General features: G+C 42.4%; 5 protein-coding genes across 7 annotated transcripts; 2 read left to right on the top strand and 3 right to left on the bottom strand.

The window, feature by feature from the left end:
• Positions 1 to 1,109: 1,109 nt before the first annotated feature.
• On the top strand, positions 1,110 to 4,808 carry cfap210 (cilia and flagella associated protein 210). Of its 2 annotated transcripts, XM_076747079.1 has the most exons (9): positions 1,110 to 1,299; positions 1,804 to 2,012; positions 2,149 to 2,322; positions 2,416 to 2,621; positions 3,187 to 3,343; positions 3,425 to 3,564; positions 3,686 to 3,878; positions 4,042 to 4,206; positions 4,319 to 4,808. In XM_076747079.1, the coding sequence occupies exons 1-9, from the start codon at positions 1,251 to 1,253 to the stop codon at positions 4,670 to 4,672; spliced, it is 1,647 nt and encodes a 548-aa protein (XP_076603194.1). In that variant the 5' UTR covers positions 1,110 to 1,250; the 3' UTR covers positions 4,673 to 4,808. The 2 variants fall into 2 exon arrangements, with proteins under 2 accessions (XP_076603194.1, XP_076603195.1); XM_076747080.1 differs by lacking the exon at positions 2,149 to 2,322 and having other exon boundaries at positions 1,236 to 1,299; positions 4,319 to 4,793.
• Positions 4,809 to 4,812: 4 nt separating this feature from the next.
• Positions 4,813 to 10,232, bottom strand: ppig (peptidylprolyl isomerase G (cyclophilin G)). Its single transcript, XM_076747078.1, has 13 exons — positions 10,106 to 10,232; positions 9,413 to 9,496; positions 9,130 to 9,204; positions 8,929 to 9,036; positions 8,653 to 8,697; positions 8,477 to 8,564; positions 8,326 to 8,355; positions 8,044 to 8,183; positions 7,751 to 7,928; positions 7,481 to 7,666; positions 7,307 to 7,397; positions 7,046 to 7,185; positions 4,813 to 6,817 (listed from the first exon to the last, which is right to left on the bottom strand). The coding sequence occupies exons 2-13, from the start codon at positions 9,471 to 9,473 to the stop codon at positions 5,794 to 5,796; spliced, it is 2,166 nt and encodes a 721-aa protein (XP_076603193.1). The 5' UTR covers positions 9,474 to 9,496; positions 10,106 to 10,232; the 3' UTR covers positions 4,813 to 5,793.
• A 476-nt stretch (positions 10,233 to 10,708) lies between these two features.
• Positions 10,709 to 15,846, top strand: fastkd1 (FAST kinase domains 1). 2 transcript variants are annotated; one of them, XM_076746986.1, is made up of 15 exons: positions 10,709 to 11,022; positions 11,151 to 11,651; positions 11,740 to 11,808; positions 12,057 to 12,182; positions 12,268 to 12,666; positions 12,765 to 12,875; positions 13,276 to 13,407; positions 13,486 to 13,972; positions 14,055 to 14,169; positions 14,263 to 14,391; positions 14,504 to 14,635; positions 14,728 to 14,841; positions 15,078 to 15,222; positions 15,314 to 15,428; positions 15,532 to 15,846. In XM_076746986.1, exons 2-15 carry the CDS (start codon positions 11,317 to 11,319, stop codon positions 15,640 to 15,642), a joined length of 2,520 nt encoding a protein of 839 aa, XP_076603101.1. In that variant the 5' UTR covers positions 10,709 to 11,022; positions 11,151 to 11,316; the 3' UTR covers positions 15,643 to 15,846. The 2 variants fall into 2 exon arrangements, with proteins under 2 accessions (XP_076603101.1, XP_076603102.1); XM_076746987.1 differs by having other exon boundaries at positions 10,710 to 10,888.
• A 1,083-nt stretch (positions 15,847 to 16,929) lies between these two features.
• klhl41a (kelch-like family member 41a) lies at positions 16,930 to 19,940 on the bottom strand. Its single transcript, XM_076747058.1, has 6 exons — positions 18,777 to 19,940; positions 18,527 to 18,684; positions 18,317 to 18,424; positions 18,043 to 18,228; positions 17,336 to 17,482; positions 16,930 to 17,250 (listed from the first exon to the last, which is right to left on the bottom strand). The coding sequence occupies exons 1-6, from the start codon at positions 19,860 to 19,862 to the stop codon at positions 17,139 to 17,141; spliced, it is 1,797 nt and encodes a 598-aa protein (XP_076603173.1). The 5' UTR covers positions 19,863 to 19,940; the 3' UTR covers positions 16,930 to 17,138.
• Positions 19,941 to 20,609: 669 nt separating this feature from the next.
• Positions 20,610 to 24,829, bottom strand: bbs5 (Bardet-Biedl syndrome 5). The gene is made up of 12 exons (XM_076747059.1): positions 24,633 to 24,829; positions 24,210 to 24,292; positions 24,037 to 24,102; positions 23,685 to 23,734; positions 23,255 to 23,382; positions 23,024 to 23,159; positions 22,738 to 22,833; positions 22,206 to 22,268; positions 21,932 to 22,066; positions 21,620 to 21,703; positions 21,350 to 21,373; positions 20,610 to 20,929 (listed from the first exon to the last, which is right to left on the bottom strand). Exons 1-12 carry the CDS (start codon positions 24,692 to 24,694, stop codon positions 20,828 to 20,830), a joined length of 1,029 nt encoding a protein of 342 aa, XP_076603174.1. The 5' UTR covers positions 24,695 to 24,829; the 3' UTR covers positions 20,610 to 20,827.
• Between the last annotated feature and the right edge of the window lie 728 nt (positions 24,830 to 25,557).

The following is a 25,557-nucleotide window of genomic DNA, read 5'->3' as shown; positions in this document are numbered from 1 at the left end:
CATTTATGTCCCTCCTTAAACAGTAGGTCAGGTCAGGCAAGTCTGATTTTTCTTAATTTAACACACACTGTTCATCACCTGACTCAGGCTGCGCATGACAGCCCCCTTATCTTTGTGTCAGCTAAGTGATAAGACATGTTTGTCACACTCTTTTCTGCTTTTAACATTAGATTTGAAAATGCTGCATGCCATTTGTTTGCATGCAGAATCCTTACATCCATACAGTGTGTCTGTCAGTCAGGAGTGAAACAGGAAAGACAAATAAGTATGAATGTACAGGAGTTCTGTCATTCTGCTGTAAAAGCAAGCACTCTGATCATATGAATCCACTGGACTAACATGCAAAAGAACTGTTTTAACTCCATGTTCCTCCCACTCTCTGTGCAATGTGTACACATTTTCTTTGACACAACCAGGCTCTAAATTCATTTAGGAATATGCTAAATAAAAAAAGCACAAAACTTAGATAATAAAGGTAAAAGGATTTGACGTGCATGAAGATATAGTGCCAAAATCAAGTCATAATTCTGAATTTTAAGGACTTCATGTCAGCTGATACTTCAGTTTCTTTTATTTGACAAAGTGAGAATGGAGCTTTCATGGATCCCTTCTGGGGCCAAACACATATTCTGTCTGAGCAATGGGATCCTTCAGCTGAAAGATTCTTTGGCCTTTAGCTTTCAAATTAAATTGTACTTATAGACACCAACAACTCAACACATGTGAGTTTAATTACAAGTTAAAGGAATCATCTGCTTGTGATCCAATTATGCCTTAAAACCTTTAATAGGATACTTTATAGGTGATTGTTTGGCATAAGATTGCTTTAGTTAACCTTTTTTTGTGAAATTTTGTTTGGTTTCATGGCAAACCAAAGAAATACTTGTAAAAAGTATTTTTAAATGTCAATATTTTTCTGGAAGAAATTAGCATTATTTGAAAAAGAGACAAGGTGTGAAGCATTTTTTGTCCAGGTCTGCATACAGGTGGCAGTTCATAGACAATAGAGGCGTTGTTTGAGTCAAACAGAGTCACCTGAGTGTCCCACAGCGCCACCTGTCTTCGAGCAGAGGAAAGGCTTCCGATTGGTCCAAGCGTTGCCTGGATATAGCCAAACAAACGCGGACCCTGACGCCGCTGTGTGTAAGCTCCACAGAGTTCAAGTAAAACTGTGAAAGTTTTCCTTTTCGCCTGTTTTGTTTGGTAGTAGTATTTGTTTCTTTAATTACCGGCTAAGGTATCAAATACAAATGTCATCACTGGTTCAGCACGGCCGACGGAGAGGCTCCAGTAAGAGAGGTGAGCGATAAACCCACAGAGTTTTAGGTTCAACTAAGCTAACGTTAGCTGTTATGGCTAATGGACAGTATGTAAATAGTCAGCTAACATAAGGCGTCGATGGTAACAGTAGTATTGAAATCCTGCCAAGTTAAAGTTTATTCAAAACAACGCGAGAGAGGCTCTGAAAACAATTAAATGTCAAGCCCACCAGCAAACCTCCAAGTAAGCCACTTTCAAAAGAAAACAACTTCCTGTGCAAAGGGAGATTGGACAAGCAGGATATTACAGTAACTGACGGTATTACTTTTGCATTTCTGTATATTTCTGACATGCAGGGCCACAGTCAAGATTTTAGATTTCAGTTAGTCCAAATCCCCGAGTGCAACCCCACCATGACCCCATGAAAAAGAGATTTCAGAAATACATAATCCTTTCTCATTTATTCTCTCTAATATACCATGTTGTAGTGTTTGGCTTACAGGAGGTTTTCTTAGGGTAATTTTCTCCTTTTTTATAAAATAGTGTCTTCAGAAGACGAAGACAGCTGGACTGTCCAGCCACCAGACCTTCAGCAAGTCACTGTCTTAACCAAGACCGAATGGCTGAGGATTCGAGATGTATTGAACGGGGTTAATAAAGACAAGGACAGTTTGAGAGAGGCGGCGAAACAGAGAGAGGCCCTGCATCGGCAGTCAGAAGAGGTGGTGAAACTGTGGTCCAATACTTTCGCTGTAAGTTGCCAGTACAAGGATTTTGTCACACTTTGTTTGCTTGAATTAATTTAGATGTGCTTGTGAGGTCACAAAAAGAACAATATACTGCAGTAGAGCAAAAGCCTAACACAGCGTATGTTCACATTTATCAAAGGGCCAAAGGCAAAAAACACTTGAGGCGAAGATTATTCAGGAGGAGATTGAGGAGGAGAAAAGGAAACTGACCGATAAGGAAGAGGCCAAATATCAGGAGCGGAAGCGGAAAGAGACCATTGAAAAAGCCAAGACTCAGCTGTTTTATCAAACCGACCGTGTTAGAAGATTACATGTTGGTATCACTTGAGAGTTTTTTTGTCACTTGTGTGTGTTGGGCCATATGTTGATGTTTTGGGATGGTGGTTGATTGTTATTACTTGCACAGAGTGCACTCTTGCTGACTGAGGTGTTGAAGGAGAGGGAGGCTCAGATAGAACTGAAGCAAAGAATCAAGAGCGCTTGGAAAGACGTGGACAAAGACTTCCTGGACATGGTGAAAGCCAGAGAGGATGACGCCTTGAAACAGGAGCAGGAGAAAGCACATCGGGAAAAGCTTAAGAAGCAGGCTGTTGCAGAGGACGTGAAACACCAGTAAGTCTCACATCCGACCCTTGAACCAGTTTTGAAGATGTTGCAGATGCACCAATTGACAGGGTCTTCACAGAGTTCTAGATATGATGGTGCTGCAGTAAAGCAAGGTTGCAAAAATTGCAAAAGTGTAACTTCTCAATGGGAATTAACAGGAATTCATGGGAACTTACAGGAATAAAATGGAACTTTTATTTGCTCAGGCTGTGCTAACCATGTCATATGCAGATAAAACAAAGCTTTTACCAGATCATAAGCAGACAAAATTGCAAACCGTTCTAATAGAAATGAAAAGGTCAGCAATTTAGTCGAGATGATATTTAGTCGGGTTGACTCATTTAACAAGAATGACCAGAGATAGATGAATTAAAACACCTCAAACAGCATCCTCTATCAAGCTCCATCCAACATGGTAACAGATAACTGCTGGTAGCTGGTTAACTAAACTTTAAGGCACAAAACCCATTGCAACCCTACAATAAAGTATAATAGTGCAGCTCAACTGTTCCAGGTTGTGATAAATTTCAAATTAGAAATTTGAGTCGAGAATATGATTCCTTTTCTTCAGGATCAAGAAAAATGAGCAGATGAGAAAGCAACAGAAGATCAAGACCAAGAAGGATGCAGAGGAAACCCAACGTCTTCAAGAGCTCTATCAGCGGGAGCGAAGGGAGGAGGAAGAAGAACGAGCAAAGCACAAGAGAAACCTCATGCAGGATCACCTGGTCTGGTCTTAACAGCACATCCAGTGTTTGTCTCTCTTTTTATAACACGTATGTTTACTGTTGTGTACTCTGTATTTACAGGAACATCTCGCCAATAAGGAACTCACAAAAGCATTAGATGTGCAAAGACAGGAGGCTGAAGAGGAGCAGAGGAAACTTTTTCTCTCTGCAAAACAAAAAATGAAGAAGTTACAGAAAGACAGAGAAGCAGAATTGCAAAGGTAAGACCCAGCAGCACAATAAGCACCTAAAACACAGAGCCCACTGTCTGGACATCTCAGACACACACTAACAATGAAATCTGAGGTTACGGCGATCATTTATAGTTGTTTAATTCTTCAGAGAGGCCCAGATGCACAGAGAGAAGATCATGAACGAACTAACAGTCACACAGCAGGAGCAAACTGTCAGCGAGGAGAAGAGGATCGAAAAGGCTGTCGCTGAGCAGGACGCAAAACAGGCACAACAGCAGCAGGAGGAGAAGGAGAAGAGGGCCACGATGCTGAAGGCGATGACTGCACACAGAGAATTGATGGTAACACAAGTTCAGCTGCTGCGTCTGATTGACTGCAAAATACAAAGTTACTTAAAAGTCTTATTGGTCATTTATGTGGGGTCATAACCTGTGGGTTCAACCAATGTAAATCCAGCTGCAGCTGACATTTGTCACACCTGTAACACAAACTGTGTTTCTGCAGATACAAGAAAAGGAGCAGAGGGACAAAACAGCAAAACAGGAAGAGCGAGACACACTTCAGGCCAAGAGAGAGGCGGACAGGATCTTTTCAGAGAAACGACAACTTAAGGCTGAGCAGATCAAAGAACATAGAAGAAAATTACAAGACTTCAATGTAACACAAATGGTGATGTTGAAACTGTCTCTGCCACATTATTACAAAAATGGGTTGGGTGGAACTTATGGATCTTGTACTATAAGAAAATCTAATTGCCATTTATGTCATCCGTCAAACGTAGGCGGAGAAAAGTGCCAAGCAACAGCACCTGAGAAGGGAGGAGCACGAGTTTGATGAGAAGAACGCAGAACTCATGGCTGAAGAGGAACTCCAGTTTCAGCAGTATTCACAGCAGGTCATCTATGCAGCGGTGGAGGCCAAGCGAAATGTGTTCCCACTCTGCAAAGCTGCGATGGAGGGGGATGGTGCAGGCTTTGGCCCCATAGCGACTGGAGTCAGACCACGTTACCTTGTTCAGGACCGCACCGATGCACAGATGCCCAGATACGTCTCTGCTGTCACCCAGACCATCAAAGTGCTTAATGAGGCTGTAGATATTCAAGACGCAAAGAGGAGGCTTGGGTTTACATGGTAATGCTGTAGGTCAGTCCCAGCTGGCACATTTGGTTGTTCCCCTGAGTTTACCCTCTTTAAATACACTGAACATAGATGACTGTGTCTGTGCCACATGGTGACGTGACAGCATTTACAAGATATTAAAGGAACAGATTAAAATCAAAGTTCAGCCTTTTAATTCATTCAAAACAACAAGCGAGTTCTTAAACCCAACTTGCACAAAACAGTTTAGAACAAATGGATGTGATGGACTTACAGCATGATGTAGACATTTTTTCCATTCAAAGAAAACAAACCAGAGGTATCTCAAAACCAACAAATAAGATTACAGTGAAAGAAGCCATGGCTGTAGATATTTCATCCAACAGTGGCAGGGATACGCATGCAAGAAATGATGAGTGTCCTCTTTCAAAGTGATTGCTGCAGTAAAAATAACTTCACAGGTAAACATCAGACATTTGGAGACCTCTTCCTCACCAGCAACCAAATTAAAGAACATCAAATCAAATTTCAGGAGGAAAAAGTCCAGGGGGAGAAAGACACCGAAAGGATCTCTGTTACAGTAAAATCTTGAATCTGCTTTTTACAGTCTGGTGTTGTAACTACAGTAAAGGCAAAATATAATTTACCAAAAAAATCCACATTTTTTTTAAAAAATGGTCACAATCATGTACAATTAAAAGAAAACCTGGTACTTTTTTACTTGCTGGCTAGTACACACGGTGGGTGAGTTGCTTTTTCTGTCACAGATGCTTTCCTCTCACCTGGCCGTGCAGATTCAGCCACCCATCAGCAGCGTAATGCACTGACTGGGGGACAAATCCACGACTTCATTCAGTGCCAAAGTGAAGCCCACAGTTCAGCCAAAGCTCACGTGATGCTCAAGTCTCTCACTGCAACTTTTTCTCGGCTTCTGTTGCAGTTTTTTTTAAATCAGTGTATCATTTTTAAACAGTTTGGGAAACTCACTTTTACAGACTTCTGAATCACGTTAGCTTTGAATGAACCCTGGAACTGTTTTTTGGTACTAAATGAGGAACGTGACTCTAACAAATCCCACTCTGGATGGACAGCTGGTGTTGCATACTACATGTATAAAATCAAGACTTCAAAATTCCCCCAATCTATTCGTTTAGGATATCAGTCGCTGTCAGAGCTTGAGCTAGAGCTCGATTTATTCCTCTTGCTGTCATTTCGGTCTTTGCCTTTTGTACTATCTGGTCTTGGTTTGGCCGGGCTTCGTCTGTCTTTGGATCTGGAGGTACTATTCGCTCCACTCCGTCTGGAATCTGGGCTCTTTTGCCTCCTCCTTCTCTCGTCTCTATCGCTCTCAGAGCTGCTGCTGTGTCTTCTCTTTTGGTTGCCGGCTTCTCTGTCTTTGTCCTTTCTATGAGAGGACCGATCTTTGCTGTGGTCTCTCTTACTACTCTTGCTTCTGGAGCGCCTGCTTCTGGAGCGCCTGCTTCTGTGCGAGTCTCTGGGCTTGTTTCTGTCTGGACTTCTTGTTCGACGTTCCTTATCCCTGGATGTTCCTCGCCTCTTATTCTCCCTCTCACTGTTGTGTCGCCTTTCCTGACTTCTGCTGCGTTCTCTGCCTTTCTCTCTGTCTTTGTCTCGTTTTTCTTCCTTGTCTTTTGATGCTTGAGGTCTACTCCTGTCCCTGTTCCTGCTCCTGCTCCTGCTCCTAGACCGGTGGCCATCTTTAGTCGTTCTTTCCTTGCTTTGCGACTTTGTCCTAGTTTTCTCACTATCTTTTCCTTTGGGGTCCTCTTTCTGCTTCTTATCAGACTCATGACCTTTATTTCTATCTCTGTTGTGATCAGATTCGGACTCCTTTTCTTTCTTACTAGCATTTCGGTCTCTGCTCCTCGAGCGACCTCTTCTGTCATCACTTTTGCGCTTGTGACCCTTCTCTCTGCTTTTTGACCTCCTACTCTTTTCTCTGCTTTTACTGCGACTTTGAGATTTATCCCTTTTCTTTGCCTTGTGTTTGCTTTCCTTCTCATCCTTCTCAACAGTGTCGTCTTCTTTGCTTTTGGATCTATGAGACCGAGGTTTCTTGTCTTTTTTCCCCTCAGCTGTGGGTTCGTGCTTCGTGCTGGAGGTCCGTCTCTCTCTTCTTGGAGCTTTAGCAGCCTCATCCTTGGCATCATTCATGTCACCTCTGTCAAAAAGATCAAATAAGATAAAGAAGTTCAGTGTAAATGTCACATACAGAACACAAAACTGACATCAGGCAACATTATGAACCAACATTAAATGTTCAATAATGTTCTAAGCTAATACATTTGTTTGTCAGACACACTACTCAAATTTTCAGAGCATGTGGTCAGACAGCACTGTCAGACCGTAAGAACTAGTTCCAGCCAAAGTCAAAGTGAGGTTGTCTTACTTATCACCCTTAATCCAGCGCTCTCCAGTGACTGCCCTCATCCTCTGACGGTGCATCTCCTGGCGCCAGTGAGGAGGGGTTTCACTGCGGCGAAAACGATCTCTGGACCTTGAACGAGAGCGTGACGGGGTCCGATACCACTGGATGGGAGAGAAGATAAACCACTTACTGACTGGAGCACTGGTCAAGACAGAAATCTTACACCAACCTCATTAGACATAATATGAAAAGTGGACAAGACTGTCGTTGCAGTGCACCTACCCTCGGACCCCTGCCTTTTATCTTCCTCCCGGATCGGGTCATCACCAGTCTTTTGTGATATGTTGACTGAGAAACATATGTTGAGGCAGCACTAGGGAGAGGAAAAAAAGGCATGAAAATTAGCACACAATGTTGGGATGTCTATCATAACAGCTGTTTGTCAGGCAGACCAACCTCTCTCTTGGCCTTTGCTCCTTATCTCGCTGATCCTTTTCAGTCTCCTCTTTTGACTTCTGTGCCGCCTGGGGGCTCCTCCTCATCAGGAATCGATTCTCTGGGATGGGTGGAATTTCTTCAGGACGTACAGTAGAGGTAACCAAGTCTTCTTGTTCCTTTTCTTCAACGCTTTCAGCCTGTGGCCTAGGAAAGCATTACAGCTCAGAATAAAGGCACTATGTAGTGTTTACACAGCAGACAGTGAAAGTGTGAAAGTAAAATACGTACTTTTTCTTGTCCTTCTTCTTCCGTTTCTTCTTTAGCTTTTTCGCCTTCTTTTTCTTCTTCTTGGACTCTTTCTCCGACTCCTCAGAATCAGAAGAGGACTCCGATGAGCTCTCAGAGTTGCTGGAGCTGCTGCTGGAGCTGGAAGAGGCTCGCTCTTTCTTTTTTTCATCTTTCTTTGCTGCAAGGATTTAAGAGTCTGTTACAGGCCTTGCTATATAAAATCTAAAAACCACATCTGCTCAGTGGCAGGAAAATGATGACATGAACTTTGAAACTTAATTTGAAAAACAAACCTTTAGATTTTGGGACGAGCTCTCCACAATTCAAAACTTTCACATCAGCATACGGTCTGCTATTAGGATCAGTTTTCTGGTTCTCCATGGTTTGAACAACCTCTTGGCCAGAAATCACATGACCAAAAACCACATGGACACTGAGAAAATACAGTGGTGTTGAGTTTTAAATATTGCTATGCTGATCTAAGTCAAGCAAAACATACTGTGTGCATTATGCAATCAGAATCAATCAATCAGAAGAGTCAATCAAAATTTCAGATACGATCAAGCAGCACTTACCCATCCAGATGTGGCGAGGGTTTCGTTGTTCTGTAGTGTCACAGCAGGTCATTCAAGGAAAACAAAAAAGGCATACAGTTATTTGAACGGTTACAGAATAATTCAATAATGCATCAAATCTGGAATAAATAGAAACAGACGTAGTGCTTACATGAAAAACTGAGATCCATTTGTATCTTTGCCCCTATTGGCCATAGACAGCAGGTACTCCTTGTTGTGTTTAATGGCAAAGCTTTCATCTGGGGGAAAAGGATAAGATTGTAGTGCCATCTTGGAGCCAACGTCGGTGTGGATAACAACTGACAGCTCTGACTGTGGCCTCTTTACCTTCAAAAAAGCCTCCATAGATGGATTCGCCTCCTCTTCCATTTCCTATGATGTCAGAGAGCAAATAAAAAGATGAGCAAGGGGGCTGCTATAAAAAAAGAGATTTATGATGTTATGAAGCCTCTGTTGACTACTGGTTCTGCAAATGAGTTACACTTGGTTGATGCTTTCATTCTCGGATGCAGAAAGACCTCCTACAGCACATTAAAAAGGGCATATTTGGACATATTTTTAGCTAAGTACACTATTCACAACCTTCAGCCTTTACTAACTCACCTTCGCTGAAGTCTCCTCCTTGAATCATGAAGTCTTTCACAATTCGATGGAACAGGCATCCTTTGTAGTGCAGAGGCTTCTGCGTTCCTTTGCCGATGCCTTTCTCACCTGAATGAAACGACAGCACTTATCAACATTAACGCTGTGCCATGATGTGAAAGGTTTTCTTGCATATTCTTGTGGAGAAAAGACATTATTCACCTGTGCAAAGGCATCTGAAGTTTTCACAAGTTTTGGGACAGATGTCTGAAAACAGTTCCACCACAACTCTGCCGACTGTGAGGCAAGAGCATTGACACTGTTAGTTTTATTTGTCGAGATGAAAAATTACGGACAGTTCATTAGGTACATCTAGCTGAAATGAATGCAGTCTAGAGAGCTGAAGTGTTGAATGAACTCATTGTGTAGTCTGAGGAGGTTTTTAGCTGATATAAACTGAGCACTGAGTGAATGGTTCGGTAAATAACCAGGAAAACTTTCTTACCGAGGACATTACTGATTCCAATATCCAGGAAGCACCGAGCGCGCTGAACCTTGATCCCCATGATCACCTCTACTGATTAAACACCTGAAGGCGAGAGACAAGGATGATACAAAGGTAAATGACACTTTAGGGATTAATAACATACTTGGATATTAATTATCAGGCGGAAGTAGCTACTATATTCTGCACAGCCACTGGGTCTGACCAGGGGAATGATTTCTTGAAATAGTACTGATGGTTTAATGTGTTACGGAATATATTATTAAGGTGTTGACTGCAAATCTTTCGTGATTACTTGTAAGATATCACATTAACACGATGAACATTACTGATGGGCCGGCGTGCAGCATTTTACGGTTGCCAATGCTCGTTTGTTGTTGACGCGCACGGCAACGTTAACTAATTAGCAACGCGTCTCACTTGATCTATGGAGCCGAATGCGAGGATAGATTTGAGTGTAACAATCACAAACGCCCCCGCTCACACTCACCAACCTGGTCTCTAACGCTGTGGTTTCACGTAACGTGAGACACACGGGCAACCGTAATATCTATCGACCATTAGGCCTGGCGTTAGCATTAGCAAGTCCATCTAGCCTCAGCCAGACAACATGCAGACGGCTTCTTCGACACAATTTCGACATATTAATTGCATACATGTCGCCAAGACCTGGTTAATATCAAATCACATCACCTGGAAACCTTATGGGATCACTCCATACAGCGAGTAGCTCTCACAAACGACGAAAATTAGGTTCCATTCAGTGTTGAGCCGACTATTTTCTAAAGATGGCGCGACAAGGACGTCAGTGTATTTGGAGAACTGTGCGCCAGTCAACGCAGCGGGGCGCGCGGCTGGAAGGGAGGGGATTTAACTATGCCCTGATAGAGGACTGTCAGGTACAACTAGTTTTTAACTCGTCTACATCATTAACATACGTCCACGTGATCATTCAGTTTATTTACAATACAATGGTGAAATGGGATTAATTTTTGACCCTGCATACCAATTTTGGTTTCGTTTCACAGGAAATAGTTGTTAGATTTCTGAACTCAATGCGTTGACTAAGCAAAGTGAGGGTAAGACTAAAAAACATTTTCCCCTGTTATGCTGTGACGGCTTGTATGTTTAAAGGTATTTTGTGAACTTACTTATATCTTCTGTCTGTTCAGAGTAGTAAAGTGTCTGCTAAACCAAAGTTCAACCAAAGAAATCCAACGGCGGACCCCAGCACACATGGACTCCTGCCTGAAAGGCAGAAAACAGGGTTGAAAAACGCCCTGTTTTTAATACGTCACTACATACGGAAGTGAAATATTATAACACATGTTGTTGGGTAATTTTGACTTTGAATGTGCGATTTTAATGACAGTGTTCAATTTGTGCTGAATGTATCATGTTTGAATGTCTACTGTCGTCAGAAATCTAGCTAAGAATCCAGCTAGCAGGGGGAATCTGGGGGTGAAAGTTATTAAGGTGATTGTTTCTTCATGCACGTGAATTCCGCGTTAGCACACTGGACTTAGCCTGTGCTAGCTAACTTCAGTGATACAATTAAGGAAAGTCAGATGAGATATCTGAATGGGGAGATGAAACCATCTGATCCTGAGGTCAGCATGTCACACTGAGCTAACTTCACTGTCACGCGAGTGTTTTCTGTGTGCATTCAATTAAGCTCATAGCTAAACAGCATATAAGACACTGTGTTACGGGTTAAAATGATGTGTTTTTTCCTCAGGTCCCTGAAGGAGCTCCTAACATCTTCCTCCACACTGTGGCTCTGTGGACGTGAGCTCAGGTGGCTGTGCTTGCCTGTTGCTGTGACATTGAGGTGGACACTGGGACACTGTGTCGGTACAATGAAGACCCCAGTGTATTCTTAATTTGAGCTGAGGTCTGTGGTGATGTTTCGGCTCCGGTGTGTGAATTCCTCTCTTCGGAGACTCTTTCACGTGGCGACGGTGAACCGAGACCAGGTCTTGGAGCAGCTGCGGGTTTGCTCTGTTGAGGACCAGGTGTTTGATGTGGTGGGGAAGAACAAGGCCAAGCTCACGGTGAACCATGTCAGCTGGGCTGTGGGGATGCTGTGGGAGCTTCAGAAAGAGAGGCCACAAATGCTCCGGACCATTGAGCTCGTGAAGAACCACCCGCAGTTCTTGACTCTGCGGGTTTTGGCGGAGAACAAAATTGCTCTGATGGATGATTTGATGTTGGTCGACATGCTTTACAGTTTCCTCAGGTACATTAGGACGCATTCAGTTTATATGACATGCATTTGAATTATAGGATAGTAAAATTAATATGCTGTATTATTGCTCATCTTTTAGGTTGAACGTGGATGCACATGACTCTCTTGTTCAGCAGTTGGTTTCAGAAGCATGGCTGAGACTAGACAGGTATGATCGCATTCATTTGCTTTTTTTTTTAATCTGCATCATAATTTCCCAGAGCCGGAACATGTATTGATATGAATCAGAGAAAAGCAGCAGATCTCCACATTACAGAAACTGAGACTAGCAAAGGTTTGGTATATTTGCTTGATGAATTACTCAAAAACTAAATTTGGTTATTAATTCTTGTTTAAGTCTCTGATGATTGATGTATGAATTAATCGTTAAAACTTTTCTTTCTTTTTTTTTTGCAGATTACCAATGTCATCGTTATCCAAGTTTGCCATCTGTCTAAGTGATCAGCTACTTCAACACAGTCCTCTGATGGGCCACATCACAAATATTCTGGATCAGAAGTTGTCCACCATTAATGAAGCCAGGTTGGTCATGAGACACATATGACCAAATATCCTCAAATGTAAGCGCCTCGTATTGTGTGTTTACTTTCTGGCCCTGTTTTCCCAGGATCCTAACTTCACTGATGACTAGCGTGTCGTCCCTGGTGTCTCCCCGGCTTCGGGATGCCCTCATTGTCAGGGCAGACCATCTCCTGGACACCATGGATGTCTCATATTACAACAACCCGAGGAGAGTAGTGCAGTTCCTGCGCAACATCAAGCACAGTCACCGGCCTCTGCTGGAGAAGTGCAACGAGATCTTCTTGCACAACATTCCCACTATGGACGCAGAAAATATTAGCATCATCGTGGGCCTGTATCAGTCCCTGCAGTTCAACAACTGTGACTTCAGGCTGGCTGTTAAACAAAGGCTGACAGAGCTGGTTGATTCAAGCACTGACCCTTTCTCCTTCACTAAACTGTTTGTCGCTCTGGCTCCGATGGCCAGAGAGGAGATCAGAGAAAGGTTTGTAACATAAGTGGAGTGATCCACGAGTGGAAATCTAACCCTTTACAGCAATGCCCAAGTCTCACAGGTCTCCGATGTGATCTCATCCCTCTTAGGTTGGAGGACACTGCCCTCCTGCTGGCGGATGAGCTCAATGCACACCAGGCTCTGGCTATAGTTGTAGCTCTAGAGGAGATTCAGAGCAGGAATGTCACCTTACTCAACAAGTGAGTTCATATCTCTGCCGTATAGCACGCAGCTATCTGGCTGTCATGGGGTTGTAGATGTTAAAATTCTGATTGGGCTGAGCTCTTCTCACACACGTTGTCTTAAAACTTATAATTGAAAATTAATTATTGACCTCAGGACCTGTAGTTGACAAAATCTCAGCACCTTTATGACATAATTTGCCTTCAAGGAGCTCTGGGAAGTTTATTTTTCAAGGTAAACTCTTCCGCTCAGGTTATATTTTGTTCTCATTTCTCAATCACATTCAAGGGGATCTTTAATGATAATGTTGTGTATTTTATGCATTTGTCTCTCCTCCTCCTTTAAGTACTCACCAATACATTGAAATATCTATTTAAATATTTTGTAAAATGCTATTATTGCTAAATTATTTTCCAGAATTGCATCAGTAATCCAAAGGAACCTCTCTGTCTACAAACCAATGGATGTGGCCAGAGTCACCCAAGCCCTTTTTCTGTTGCAGTGCCACAACCCCGAGCTCTTCACGAAACTAAGACACACTCTGATCACGTAAGTCTTTATTTGGGCTGAGGAGTGAGCTTTGCTTCTCTGAACAAAACGCAGACTGACCACACCTTCGTCTTGCAGCTTTCTGCAGCGCAGCGTCATTCCCTACGAAGTGGTCATGTTGACTCGCATTCTGTCCCTTCTGCCCCACCCACGGCTGGACGAGGTCGTCACCTCGCGAGTGGATGCAGTGATCACCCAGTGCAGTCTCAACGACCTCAACACCATCGCGCTTGCCGTCAGCAAGTGGGTGCGCAACGATCCCTCCTACCGCCGCAACACTCCCAGTATGTACGCCCGTCTCCTGCAGACCCTGAACATCTGCGCACACGAGAGGCTGCAAACGGCTGACCGGCTGGACTTGCTGCTGGAGGAGGTCAAGTTCATTTCGGGAGAGTGGTTTGAGGAAATGCTGGTCGAAGAGACGATGATCACACTGCAGAGGATGATGGACCAAATTCACTGGACAAATGTGCCCGAGTTGGCCCTCTTCTTAACCAGGATAAATCACCTCTGCCCTCCTCTGATGGACCGTATCGCCAGTGTGGCCATTAAAGACATCGACAAGGTGCTCTGAGAGACATCACAGCACGCGAAGTCTGGAACAATTAAACATATATTAACCGTACTTTTCCTGTATCGCTTTTCAGATTCACCACTCGGCAACATATGCCACCCTGCTGCCCTTCTCCATCCTGAATTATGATTCTGTACTAGCAGACGAGCTGTATGATGTTTGTATCCGGCGCCTCACTCCTCATATCAGTAAGTGAATCAGTTTAGACGTTTTCTTATTTTAATTTTTTTTTTAATTTCTTATTTTAAGCTCACTCTGACAGATTTTCTCTGTGTTTGTAGGCTCGTTTGAGCCACATCTGCTGGTTTTACTGGCATACGCTTTGGCTGTGGCTGACTATTTCCCCGAGCAACTAATCAGAGAAATCTTCAGCATAGAGTTTCTGGGAACGCTGGACGCCCAACTCGAAAGTATGTCTCCACTTTTCTAATTTAATTGTGTTTAAGATTTGATTGTTAACATGCATTGGTATTCAGGCACTTCACACCTGACTCATGTAACCGTTCTCTGCGCCTCTTCCAGCCCTACCTGACGCCGTCGTCATGCGAACCAGACTGCGCCTCATGGAGCTCAATCGCGCCGTGTGTCTCGAGTGTCCCGAGTTCCAGGTACCGTGGTTTCATGACCGCTACTGCCAGCATTTGCAAAAGAAAGGTAAACAGATGCACAGAGAAATGGTTCACAGGAATTGAAATAAATCTATATTTTATTTAAGGTATTTCCTTTTCCTGTCAAAATGTTTTCAGGAAGCGGCGCTGTCAGCACTGCACAACAGCAAATCCACAAAATTCTGGGTGAAGTTCTCGATGGCATTAACCGTGTTCAAATAGCAGTTGTCACTCCGTATTTTTACACTGTGGGTAAGTAAATATGCAACTTTCCATCTTGGTATTTAACACTGATTTGACGATACTTTTACTCGTGTGATACTGTGCTAAATACAGTGATAAAACACATTGTAAACACTAAAGTCTTTCTGTTGGCCAACACATGAGCACTGAGCTGTGACTCCGCTCAGTTCAAGTTGAATGAAGGTGAACAGAACAGAGGTGAATAGGAAACGGACGTGCTGTGTGACCGTATTTTGTCTCTTCAGACTTCGAATGCATACTAGACAAACACCTGCAGCCGCTGCCCTACAGCGAGCCCAGCAGGCTGCAGATCTCAGGCAGTGGAAAGGCTCACTGGGGGTCGAGCTCACTGGAAAACATCAGGGATGAGCTGCCACCTGGAGCTCAGCGGTACGGAGACACCAGAAAACAGCCTGAATACTGAACATGAATAATTAGACCACTCAGAAACTGGATGTGTCTGTTTTTACCCATCATGCAGAGTTGCTGTGGACTTTCTTGATTCGAAGACCTTCTGCAAGAATTCTCACCACATCAAAGGTGAAATCCTGATGAGAAAGAGACACCTTGAAATCCTGGGATACCGTGTGGTTCAGGTGGGAGGTCATGTGGTATCGTACATCACTTGCACTGAATCATATTAAATCCAGTGATAGAGCAAAAAGACCCCCAGACAGTGAAGTCGTTTGTGTTTTCCAGATCCCTCACTTTGAATGGAACTCGATGGAGCTCTCAACAAAGGATGCCTGGAAGGAATATCTGAAGAAGAAACTCTTTCAGGAGCTTTCTTCTGAAAGGACTTATGACTGAACACTGAAAGTAATGTTACATTCAATGCTGAGCTTCGAGTTTGGTTCTGAATTTTCAGGCTGAACAACTGGGAAAAAAAAACTGTTGTACACAGTGTACAAGTGCTCCTTATTTTTAGTGATTGAGGAAGTTGACATGAAGCTACCTCACTCATGTTGAGAGTGACATAATATATATGTGCTTTTGTATTAAAATTAGTATTTTAAAGAAAAAGCTAAGTGTCAGTATTTATTTTTCATATGTAGCATAGATGGGGGATTATCATTGTTGCGCTACAGCTTAATTTATATGGTTTTGGGTAATTTATTACGACTGAAATATGACATTTTACATTTTTGGCAAGGTACCTGAGTATTTTGAAACTATATCTCTGCTCCACTACATCTCAAAGGCAAATATTGTTCTTCTTACTGCACCTCGTTCATCTGGTTTGGCAGCTTTAGTTACTAGCTGCTTTCCATGTATCTCCAAATTTGGTGATTTTGAATTTGATGTTTTTCCCCCCCAGAAACTGAGAAATTCTCTTACTTCTGAAGATAAGTAAACAATTTCCAAACCCTCTTTGGAGCAACTGATGTAGAACCATATGATGATCTTACAGAATATGATGCACTCCTGTAGATTAAACTACCCAACAGTATATAAAGTAGTTAAAATGAGCTCAGCCTTTAACCTCTACAGCAGTAAAATGCAACGTACACATTAATTTAGCCATGACAGTGAAACATTGACAGGGACCATTTTGAATGCAGGAGTTTTACTTGGAGTATTTTCACAGTGTAAAGTTTAAAATGAGCAGAACATTGGTTGAAACAGCTGCTGTAGAGTATTGTATTCACACAAAGCTTTAAACAGTGACTGCAGAGCTTGTGAATTTGAACATCTGCAGACATTTTCCCAAAGATTAAATTTTGTCCCTCGTCAGTGTGACCTCTGCTGCTGTGTGGCTGATGCCATGTGTAGACTCTTATTCATAAAATGAACAAGGCTTTAACAGTGAACCTTCAGTCAGTTTAATCCAATCTGTTCTGACTAGTTACTCATACGAAGACAACAGAAGCATTGTCTTAAAATGTTTCAAATGAAATTCGTCATGAACATGCATGAATATTTCTGGTCTTCAATAACATCCATATTTTAGGAGCTGTGTTTAAAGAACAGTGTCAAATGTCAAACAGATGTATTAATACCACAAGGTGCCTGTTGTAACTGACTGGAAGAGGAACATTTCCAAAAGAAAACCATTTCTGTGCAAATCTTTACCAGGTAACAGCAATAATACGCATCAGAAAATCAGAATCAGCAATAATGTCTGATGCAAACAAGCAGCGACTGTTCAATCATAGACTCCACTGACTGGTGAGAAACAAACCAGTTACATACATTTTATTGAAGCACTCACAGAACAGGCAAAGGGGACATGTGCCTGATATGTTACAATGTTAAAGACACTAAATAAGAGCATGTACACAATGTTGTTGCCTACAGCAGAGGAGTTAGAGTTTGGGCATTTTGGCTGCATTGAGACACATGGACACACAGGACGCTCCAGCTGCATAACGCATCTCTCTGATCATGCCGGTCCACTGTTTCTTATCCTCTTCATACCTGGTGAGACAGAGAAAACATATTATTGTAATATGCTGTATGCAGAGAGATATCATTGTCAAAGAAAGTGAGTAACAACACATACTGCCAGATGTCAATGATTTCGCTGGGCGCACACTCCTTGTTCTCGTTCTCCACCATGGCGAAGCCTCCTACGGCGTACAGCAAGCCTCCACAGCTGACCAGGTTCACTGAACTCCTCTCCTGGGGAAAGTCTGTGAAGGGTGACCACCTGCAACAAGGTGCACTCAGCTCCATTAATGGCATACTTCCTTCATGTTTTCTATAAGTTGTCCTTAAAAATCTCAGCAAGAGTTCCTTGACTTTTTATTTTCGGTATGGATTTAAAGCAGTGGTTCCTAACCTGGATGTTGAGACCCCACAAGCACAGAATGTTTTTTATTTTCTTTGGCTTTGACTCTAATTTGTGCTTTTTTTCTCCCTTCTTTTTTTTTCTGGACACTTTCTCCTCCTTAAGACTCCAAAAACCCTTCAGATGAAACTGAGGAAGAACAACTCTGTGATGAGTGTCGAAAGCCAGAAAGGTTGAGAACAGCTGATTAAAAGCATCCAAATAAAGAAAAAGAGTGGCAACATTTTTTGAATATTTTGACTGAAGACTCATTGAACACAGCTGAGCTATACCTAAAAATGAAAATGGCGTCTTATAACTCACACTCTAAATAATTTATGCTTTCAGCAAAGAAAAGTATGAACAGAAAACCTTAGATTGGAAATACTTGAATCAAAACAATCACCAGCCTTTCACAACACTTCGAATAATAAACGTACTTGTTGGTTCCAAAGTCGTAGGCTTCGCACGCCGCTGTGAGGCCTTCTTCAGTGACTCCGCCGGCGACGACAATCTTCCCGTTGTGGATTACGGCGCCAAACATCGATCTGGCTGCCTTCATGGACGCCACCTCCTTCCACTCCGACTTCTTGTGGTTGTACGCAAACATCTTATTGGTCGCTTTACTTCACCAGTGAGACAAAAATGATTCCCGAGGAGGGTTAATGCAATGTGAAAATCAGATTTTGACCTTCATATAGAAACGTGTCTTACTTGTCATCCGTTTTGCCTCCGATACAGTACACCAGCCCGTTGGCTGAGACCACACAGTGGCCGTGGATTTTCATGGGCAACTTTTTGGTTTCAGTCCACTTCATTTTTCTACAGTGAAGCAGATAAAGTAACGTGCTCAACAGCAAATACACACCAGCGCTTTGAACGAGAGAACAGAGCACATCCAAATGATCGGCGGGCTGAACTTACTCTGTGTCATAGCACATAACAGTGTCGTGAGACTCATTGGACTCTAAATCTTTTCCTGCGACGGCAAAGATGAGATTTTCAAACTCCCCCATCGCGAACAAACACCTGGGGGAGGGCATGGGCGGCAGAGCGATCCATTCAACAGCCAGACTGTCCAACTGAAAGACACACGTGAAGGTGATTTGGAAAAAACAAACGAGGGAATTACTTCTGATGTGTTCAGGTGCAAGGTAAATTCAAATGTCTGTACCTGGTAGAGGTAACACTGCAGTGGGTTTTCTTTGTCCTCTTCATCTACAAACAGGCCCCCCAACACATACAGATTGTTCTTCTTTGACACCAGACTGACGTGGTTTCGGGGGATCTGCTCTGCCATCGCAGCGAGAAAGCATTCGTTCTCCTGGGCGTCATAGGCCACGGCGGCAGTGTCACTGATCATCACAACCATGTCTTTGGCAAACATGCCGTATCTGCGGTTATCGTTCAGATAGCCGGGCAACTTGCCCTCCTCTCCTTCCTCGTCACCTTGTCCCTTTTTCCTCTCTGGAAGCTTCCCTGCAAAAGCTTCTTTTATGGCTTTGACTTTTTTGAGCAGCTCGGGGTCGCTCTTAATGAGGTCGTCCTTCTCCACCTTCTCCTTGAAGTACTTCTCTGGGAGTAAACGGAAGCGAATGTAGTCGAAGGCCTCTTCCAGGGATTTCACGCGCTTGTCTTTGTCTTTCCTGATCCACCTCATGAGGGTCTCGAACACGAGCTCCTCTTTATCTACATTCAGTGCATCTGCTCCAATAATGGCAAAGAGCTCAGGTGGAGCAAGCTCTAGGAAATCCTCATCCTCGGCTATGGTCTTAAACCGATCCGCAATGTAATCTCGAGCTGCGATCGCCAGCCTGGGGCAGTTCAGCATCAGTCCCAGCCTGTAGATGGCGAGGCAGTTCTTCTTTGACAGCTTCTTCTGGAGATAATTCACACAAACTGTGAACACTGAGGGGATCTGGAAGCGGTTGGCAACTGCCAGAAGATCCTGCACATTGTTGTCATTGATATCAATCTCTGCTGAGTACATATAATTTACAATCGCCTCCATAAGGCTGGCATCCAGGTTCTCCAGAGCAACCTCCTTTTTGTCCACCTCCTTGCCATCCCCTGAGAAGAACAGCTCCCGGAAATGCGGACTACAAGCTGACAGGATGAGCTGATGGCAGGGGATGCTTCTGTCTCCAACTTTCAGCACGCAGTCAATCAGCTTGTTCTCGTTCAGAAGCTCTTTGAGTCCATCCTGCAGCAAAGTGGTCTGAAACAGACGGAGATCTTCCCTCAAGCCTTGGGGATCCATTCTTTCAGGACAGGAAGTGGATGGAAGTGGGGCAGTTCACAACAGACTGTCCTAGCCGGTAAAGACAGAGAACTATAGGCAGCCAGGTCTGAGGCCCCTCCAATATAACCGTGTCCCTCTAAATATAGCCAAACATCCCATCCATGAGGAATTCGGGCTGGCCAAATCGGAGAGCTCACACAGCTGTCATAGAGTAAAAACAACCGTGGATCGTTGTCACCCCAGTGATTAGTAACAACATTGTTGTATGGCCACACAAAATGACCCCTGATCTTCTCACTTCTAACAGGGTCTATGCAATAGGGTGAAATATATAGTTTGACAAGAAAACAGTGACAGGACACACAAAGGGACCATTTGTTTCAGTACTATCTACTTTGACTTCACTGATATGGTTTGCATTTACTACAGTCGTGTGTGTTCTGGGGACGTCTGAACGTGGAGTGAATCACCGTTCACTGATAGTAATGACCACCTCACTATAGTGTGATTCAGTATTTGTGTGTGAGACATCCAAAGGGGAGTGATTCAACACGCAGACAGGGTCAGTGAACAGCTGCTGCCACCGTAGGTGACAGTTTGTCCTCTTTTTAGATTTTTAAAATACTCTAGTGCATTATGCGCTTTTGTATTTAGCCAGAGATCACTGTGTTCTTTCCACATGCAAATGAATTGTGTACACGACACACTGCAGACCCGCTGCATTGTTCCTGAAATATTAAAAATAACGTACTGTCCAACATACTCTATATTTAAATACATTTATTAACTTTAAGCAATACAAACTGCACATTCATTTCACTACAAGAAAATATGTTTTATATAAATATCCCCACAATAGAATTTCCTTTTTATGAAAACTTATCTACACATAAAACTGTACAACTTTTGACCTGACCTATAAATACACTGTTGCCTTCATGATGACATTATCTACAGAGAGAACATACATGTTTCACATTATTTCAGCCCATAACTTCCCACAGTCCTTGAAGCGTGAAGCCATCCTTCAGCCTTTCAATGGCGAGGCCCAGCTCCTCGGAGTAAACCGGCTCACGGTCTTGTTGCTTTGGAACAACAGTAAAAAAATGAAAAGAGTCCATGAGGTGTTAGAACAATCTACACAACATGTTTTACAATTATACAACCCATGGACACTGTTTAATACATAGATAAAACAGACTGTGACCATTTGCTGATCTTTTTTGACATAATGCTTAATTGAAAACAGCACAAAGACAATACATTTAATATCTAAAAGGGGCATCCTGGTAAGGCTCAGTCGCTCACAAGCAAGGATGGAGGGAGGTTCACCACTTTGTGAACACATGATTGTATAAAGGAGATTATTACATGGGCTCAGAGACATTTCATAAAACTGTTTGTCGGCAAATGACTGCATTCTGTTTTTATTTGTTTTACACAGCATCTCAAGTTTTTTGAAATCAGGGTTTCAGCTGGTGATAAAATTAACTGTGATACTTTACCTTATTTCCATCTGCAAAGTAAGCCTGTGGGCAAGCAACACACACAAATCAAACATTTCATCAAAACAACAGGGTGATGTTGTCTGTAATAACAGGTTATTTTGTCTGACGAGCGCCACTCCGTACAAACACGAGCACTAGGCAACATAAATTCATGTTTGTTCATCATGCTGGAGGGCATGAGCTGACAGCTATTCTGAGAGTCTGAAAGCTAAACCACTGACTCCCGGAGGAGTGGTGGGTGTAAAGGTGGCCAATGGGCACACTCACCGTGAAAGCATCAGTCTGCTCATCGGGCTCAATCTCCACGTCATCAGGAGGCTGTTCCACTGTGAGTTCTTCCAACGGCTGGGGCTGAAATCATTGTTAGGACAAAACAGCGCTATGACAACAAGATCGGATGAACTGGTGAAAAAAAAAAAAAAACAGCCACACTGGGAGTATTCAGTAATATTAGATAGATATGTATTTTAAAGTTGTTTTGTTCCCAGTTTGAACAGCTTGCACTTTCTGACATGTTTTAATGTAATGCTATTGAGCTGTTCAGGGTCACTGATTCTAATATACTACACAGATGCTTACCTTTTCTTCCATTTCATAGTCCACTCCAAAGATGGGGTTGGCAGAGTACACCTTATGCAAGGAGTTGATTTCCTTCAGTGCGTCCTGAAGCTTATCCACAGGGTCAATCTTAAAGCCGAGCACATAGCCACCACTCTAAAAACAGAAGGACGGAGCGTATTTGTGTATTATAAGCAACAAAAGCAGAGAAGGAATTCCTGTTACACGTGTCAGATCAATATATTGTGATTATTTCAGGTGAATATGACTCAAACTGCAGAGAAAAACATGTTACCTGGCGTGAACTCTCTATCACCAAAGCCAAGCCGAACTTTGAGTCTCTTATTCTGATGGACCACTTTGAGGGAAAAAGAAATGAAAATAAAATGATGCACACAATAGAAACAAGATCATCAGTGGCGGCTCTTGTGCAGGGGTACAGTGGTGTCTGTCTATGAAGGAAAACTACTTCAATTTTAAAAATTTCACCTGTCAAGCTCCTAAAATGAGTCACTAAACGAATACCTCCTGCCTCCTGTTTTGTGGAAAACCAACCAAATAATAAGCAAACAGGGTTCATATCTGACTGAGGTGTGCCTGAGCACGATAGACGGTGTGAATGTTTGTTCTGACATTATGTACACAGCCCAAGTCACACTATTAACTATTGAAATGAACAAGCAACTGAAAAAGAAAAAAGGAGAATCTTATTTCTTAAAACCAGTGAAAAAGGCAACTATGTTTACAACACAGGTTGGATGCTCATTTTCAAGTCAGGTAGGAAGTGAGGACTGGATCTGTAATGTTATTTGAAGGACTGTACTTACAATCTGAAGGTAAGGAATGCTGACATTGAAGCTCTCATTCATGTTGGCGTGCCACACAATCCGAACATTGGTGATAAAGAAGGTTCCGAGGTTTCCCTAATACAAAGAAAACCAACATCGGTCAGTGAAAAAGAACTCAGTGGCTCCAGTAATCACATCAAATTTATAGTATGACCTTCCATGTATTAGATTTGGACTCTGGAAAAAACTGACAATGTTAACTTACACTTTCATACGACTGCACTGCTGATTAAAAGCTCATTAGACATATTTCAAACACTCGTACCTGATCGCTGGATAAATTCCAAACTCCATTAATTTTATCGTACACTTGCTCCCGGGGCAAGAGCCTTAGCTGCTTATTTTGAATGAGAGCGGCTCGTAACTTCAGGTCCCTGTACATTTTAGATGTCTCATAGGCCCTGTGTCAAAACGAAAGATTTGAAAATGTTTAGTGGGACAAACATTTAATGTGGAATCGATCAGAGAACTGAACCTTCCCTCAGTGTTGTTTCACCTGTGAACAGCAATCACAGAGGTAAAGAGCCGTGGACTTCCTGGAACCACATTTGTGAAGATGAACTCAAATCTTGTGTTGTTGGACTTTGTCAAGATGTAGAGCGCTTCGGTTTGGCCTCTCAATTTCTGGAAAAGAGTATTCAGTTCATAAATTGGCATATTTGTCTGCCTTTATCACATTTACTATATACTGAATTTATCATTTATTTCAAAAGGATGTTGAAACAGTGCTGCCTTTATTGGCTTTTTCTGTACATAGACTAGATTGAAACACTGTTCTATTGGAAAAGTGATTGATGGGAAGCATTAATAACATAAACAGTGTATGTGATGTGTGTGAGGAGATGTTAAAAGATTACGGACAAACACTCTGGACTTGAAATCATAAAATAATGATGAAATGCTTACAGAAGTAAAACTTCACTTACTGAGTTAGCTGTCCTTGTTGTGATGTTAATGATGGAGTTGTAACCCACAGCTGGAAAAAAATAGCAGATGTGCATTTAGGATGGTGAGATGTGAGCGGACACAAAGTCCACGCGATCTCTGATATATCTGATTATGGCCAATTTCTTATTTCTCTGAACATGACATTCAATGACATGAATACATGAGCTTCATCTCACTGAATGGTAATGACCTGTTTTCTGTTGGATTGGTCTGAAATTGGTGGAAACGGTCACTCACAAATCTTTATAGTTTATGTTTAAACATTCAGCTGATCGGCTGCTGGTGGAGACAAACAATAAACAGACGTATTTAACCTGCATGTGTACTCACACAAATTGACTCTTGGCAGAGCCAAAGAATGCCAAATGATCCTCAAGTTTGTAACCAGCAGTCGTCCTACAGAACAGTGGACATTATCAGTTATTAGGTGAGGTGAGGTAGCCACACGCAGGTTGCCCGCATAGTTTTAGCCGTTCCAAGATAATTTTGCTGACTGACATTACCTCGATCTCCGTTGTTTCCTTTCGTGTCTTCTATGGAGTCCAGACAGTCTATTAGTGCTTCTCCTGGACGTGTTTTCATCTGCCTGTGTACAGGACAGATTAGTAGATTGACCAGGTGTAGCGTTACAAGCCCTGAAACTTATTTTAGCTAAATGTATCACAGCTAGTTACAGTCATGCTAGTATTAAGTCTACGACATCTCTACACAAAGACAAATTGTGACACAAAGCTACTGTAAAACATTTTTTCTTTGGCAAAATGTAAAGATGAACACAATTATCGGGAAACCCTCGAGCCGAGTTTGCACAGCAGGCGAATTACTTTTATCTGCCGTTACCTTTGGTTAGCCAATTAGCGTATCTGAGCTAACTTGTACGATGGTGAAATAATCCCAAACGATTCAGTGAGATAACAATAACTTACTGGGCTGTTATGTCGAATCTAACGTCTCTGTCTTCCCAGAGAGCATCTAAAACAGATGCCATGGCTGCTGGTTATCTGGTTAGTTTAGTAACGTTTCCTAGCTGGTTTGCTAGCTAGCTAAAATTCGCTAATCTGAAAAAGCCTCTGGAGCGTCATAATCACCGTGGCAACAGACGGCAAGCCAAGGGGACAATATTGTGGAGCTGTTTCCGGTCTCACAAAATATTAAACCCCAACAGGGCTCATTATTAGTGCTTTATTAAGGCAGCTGTGCTGGACAGACATACCAATTAAAATGTTAACACACGGACAGAGAAAAAATAAGGTGTACTTACTTTATATAGCACAAGTTCAGTTAGATTTAGGCCATTTTCAAGACGTTCCTCTATGTTTATGATTCTAAATTTATAAAAACATGGGATGAGATTTAACATTGATGGCACTGAAAAGCTATCAATATTTAACACATATTTAAATACACTATCTGTATCTTCTGTTACAACTAAAACACAAAAGAGGATGGACACAGATGATGATGATGGTTAGAACAGTCACACTAGTTATTTTTGCCTCATAAACACATTAAAAAAAAACAGGCAACCACCATTATTTAATATTTTATTATTAAAAAACATACAAAACATTTTTTCAGATATACACACACTGCCCACATAGACAGGCTCTTAACGGATGGATTGCAGAAAGCCTCAATCTTCATCACGAGATGACATTTGCAGTAGACCTCTGAAAACAGTACCTAGATAGAAATGGCTCTCTATTACAGCTGCCAGTTATAACCCAAATGGACACATTGTATTACAACAAACAGTACGCACACAAAAGTATTCAGTATTCAGCATTCAGATTTCATTCTGTCTTGCCAGAAATATATTCAGTGAATGTGAAGCATGTGGCTCATGGAGGT

This window comes from Chaetodon auriga, chromosome 13 (genome assembly GCF_051107435.1).
Source record: "Chaetodon auriga isolate fChaAug3 chromosome 13, fChaAug3.hap1, whole genome shotgun sequence".
Taxonomy (NCBI): Eukaryota; Metazoa; Chordata; class Actinopteri; order Chaetodontiformes; family Chaetodontidae; genus Chaetodon; species Chaetodon auriga.
Note: the sequence above shows the minus strand (reverse complement) of the source record. Positions and strands in the feature narration are given on the sequence as shown.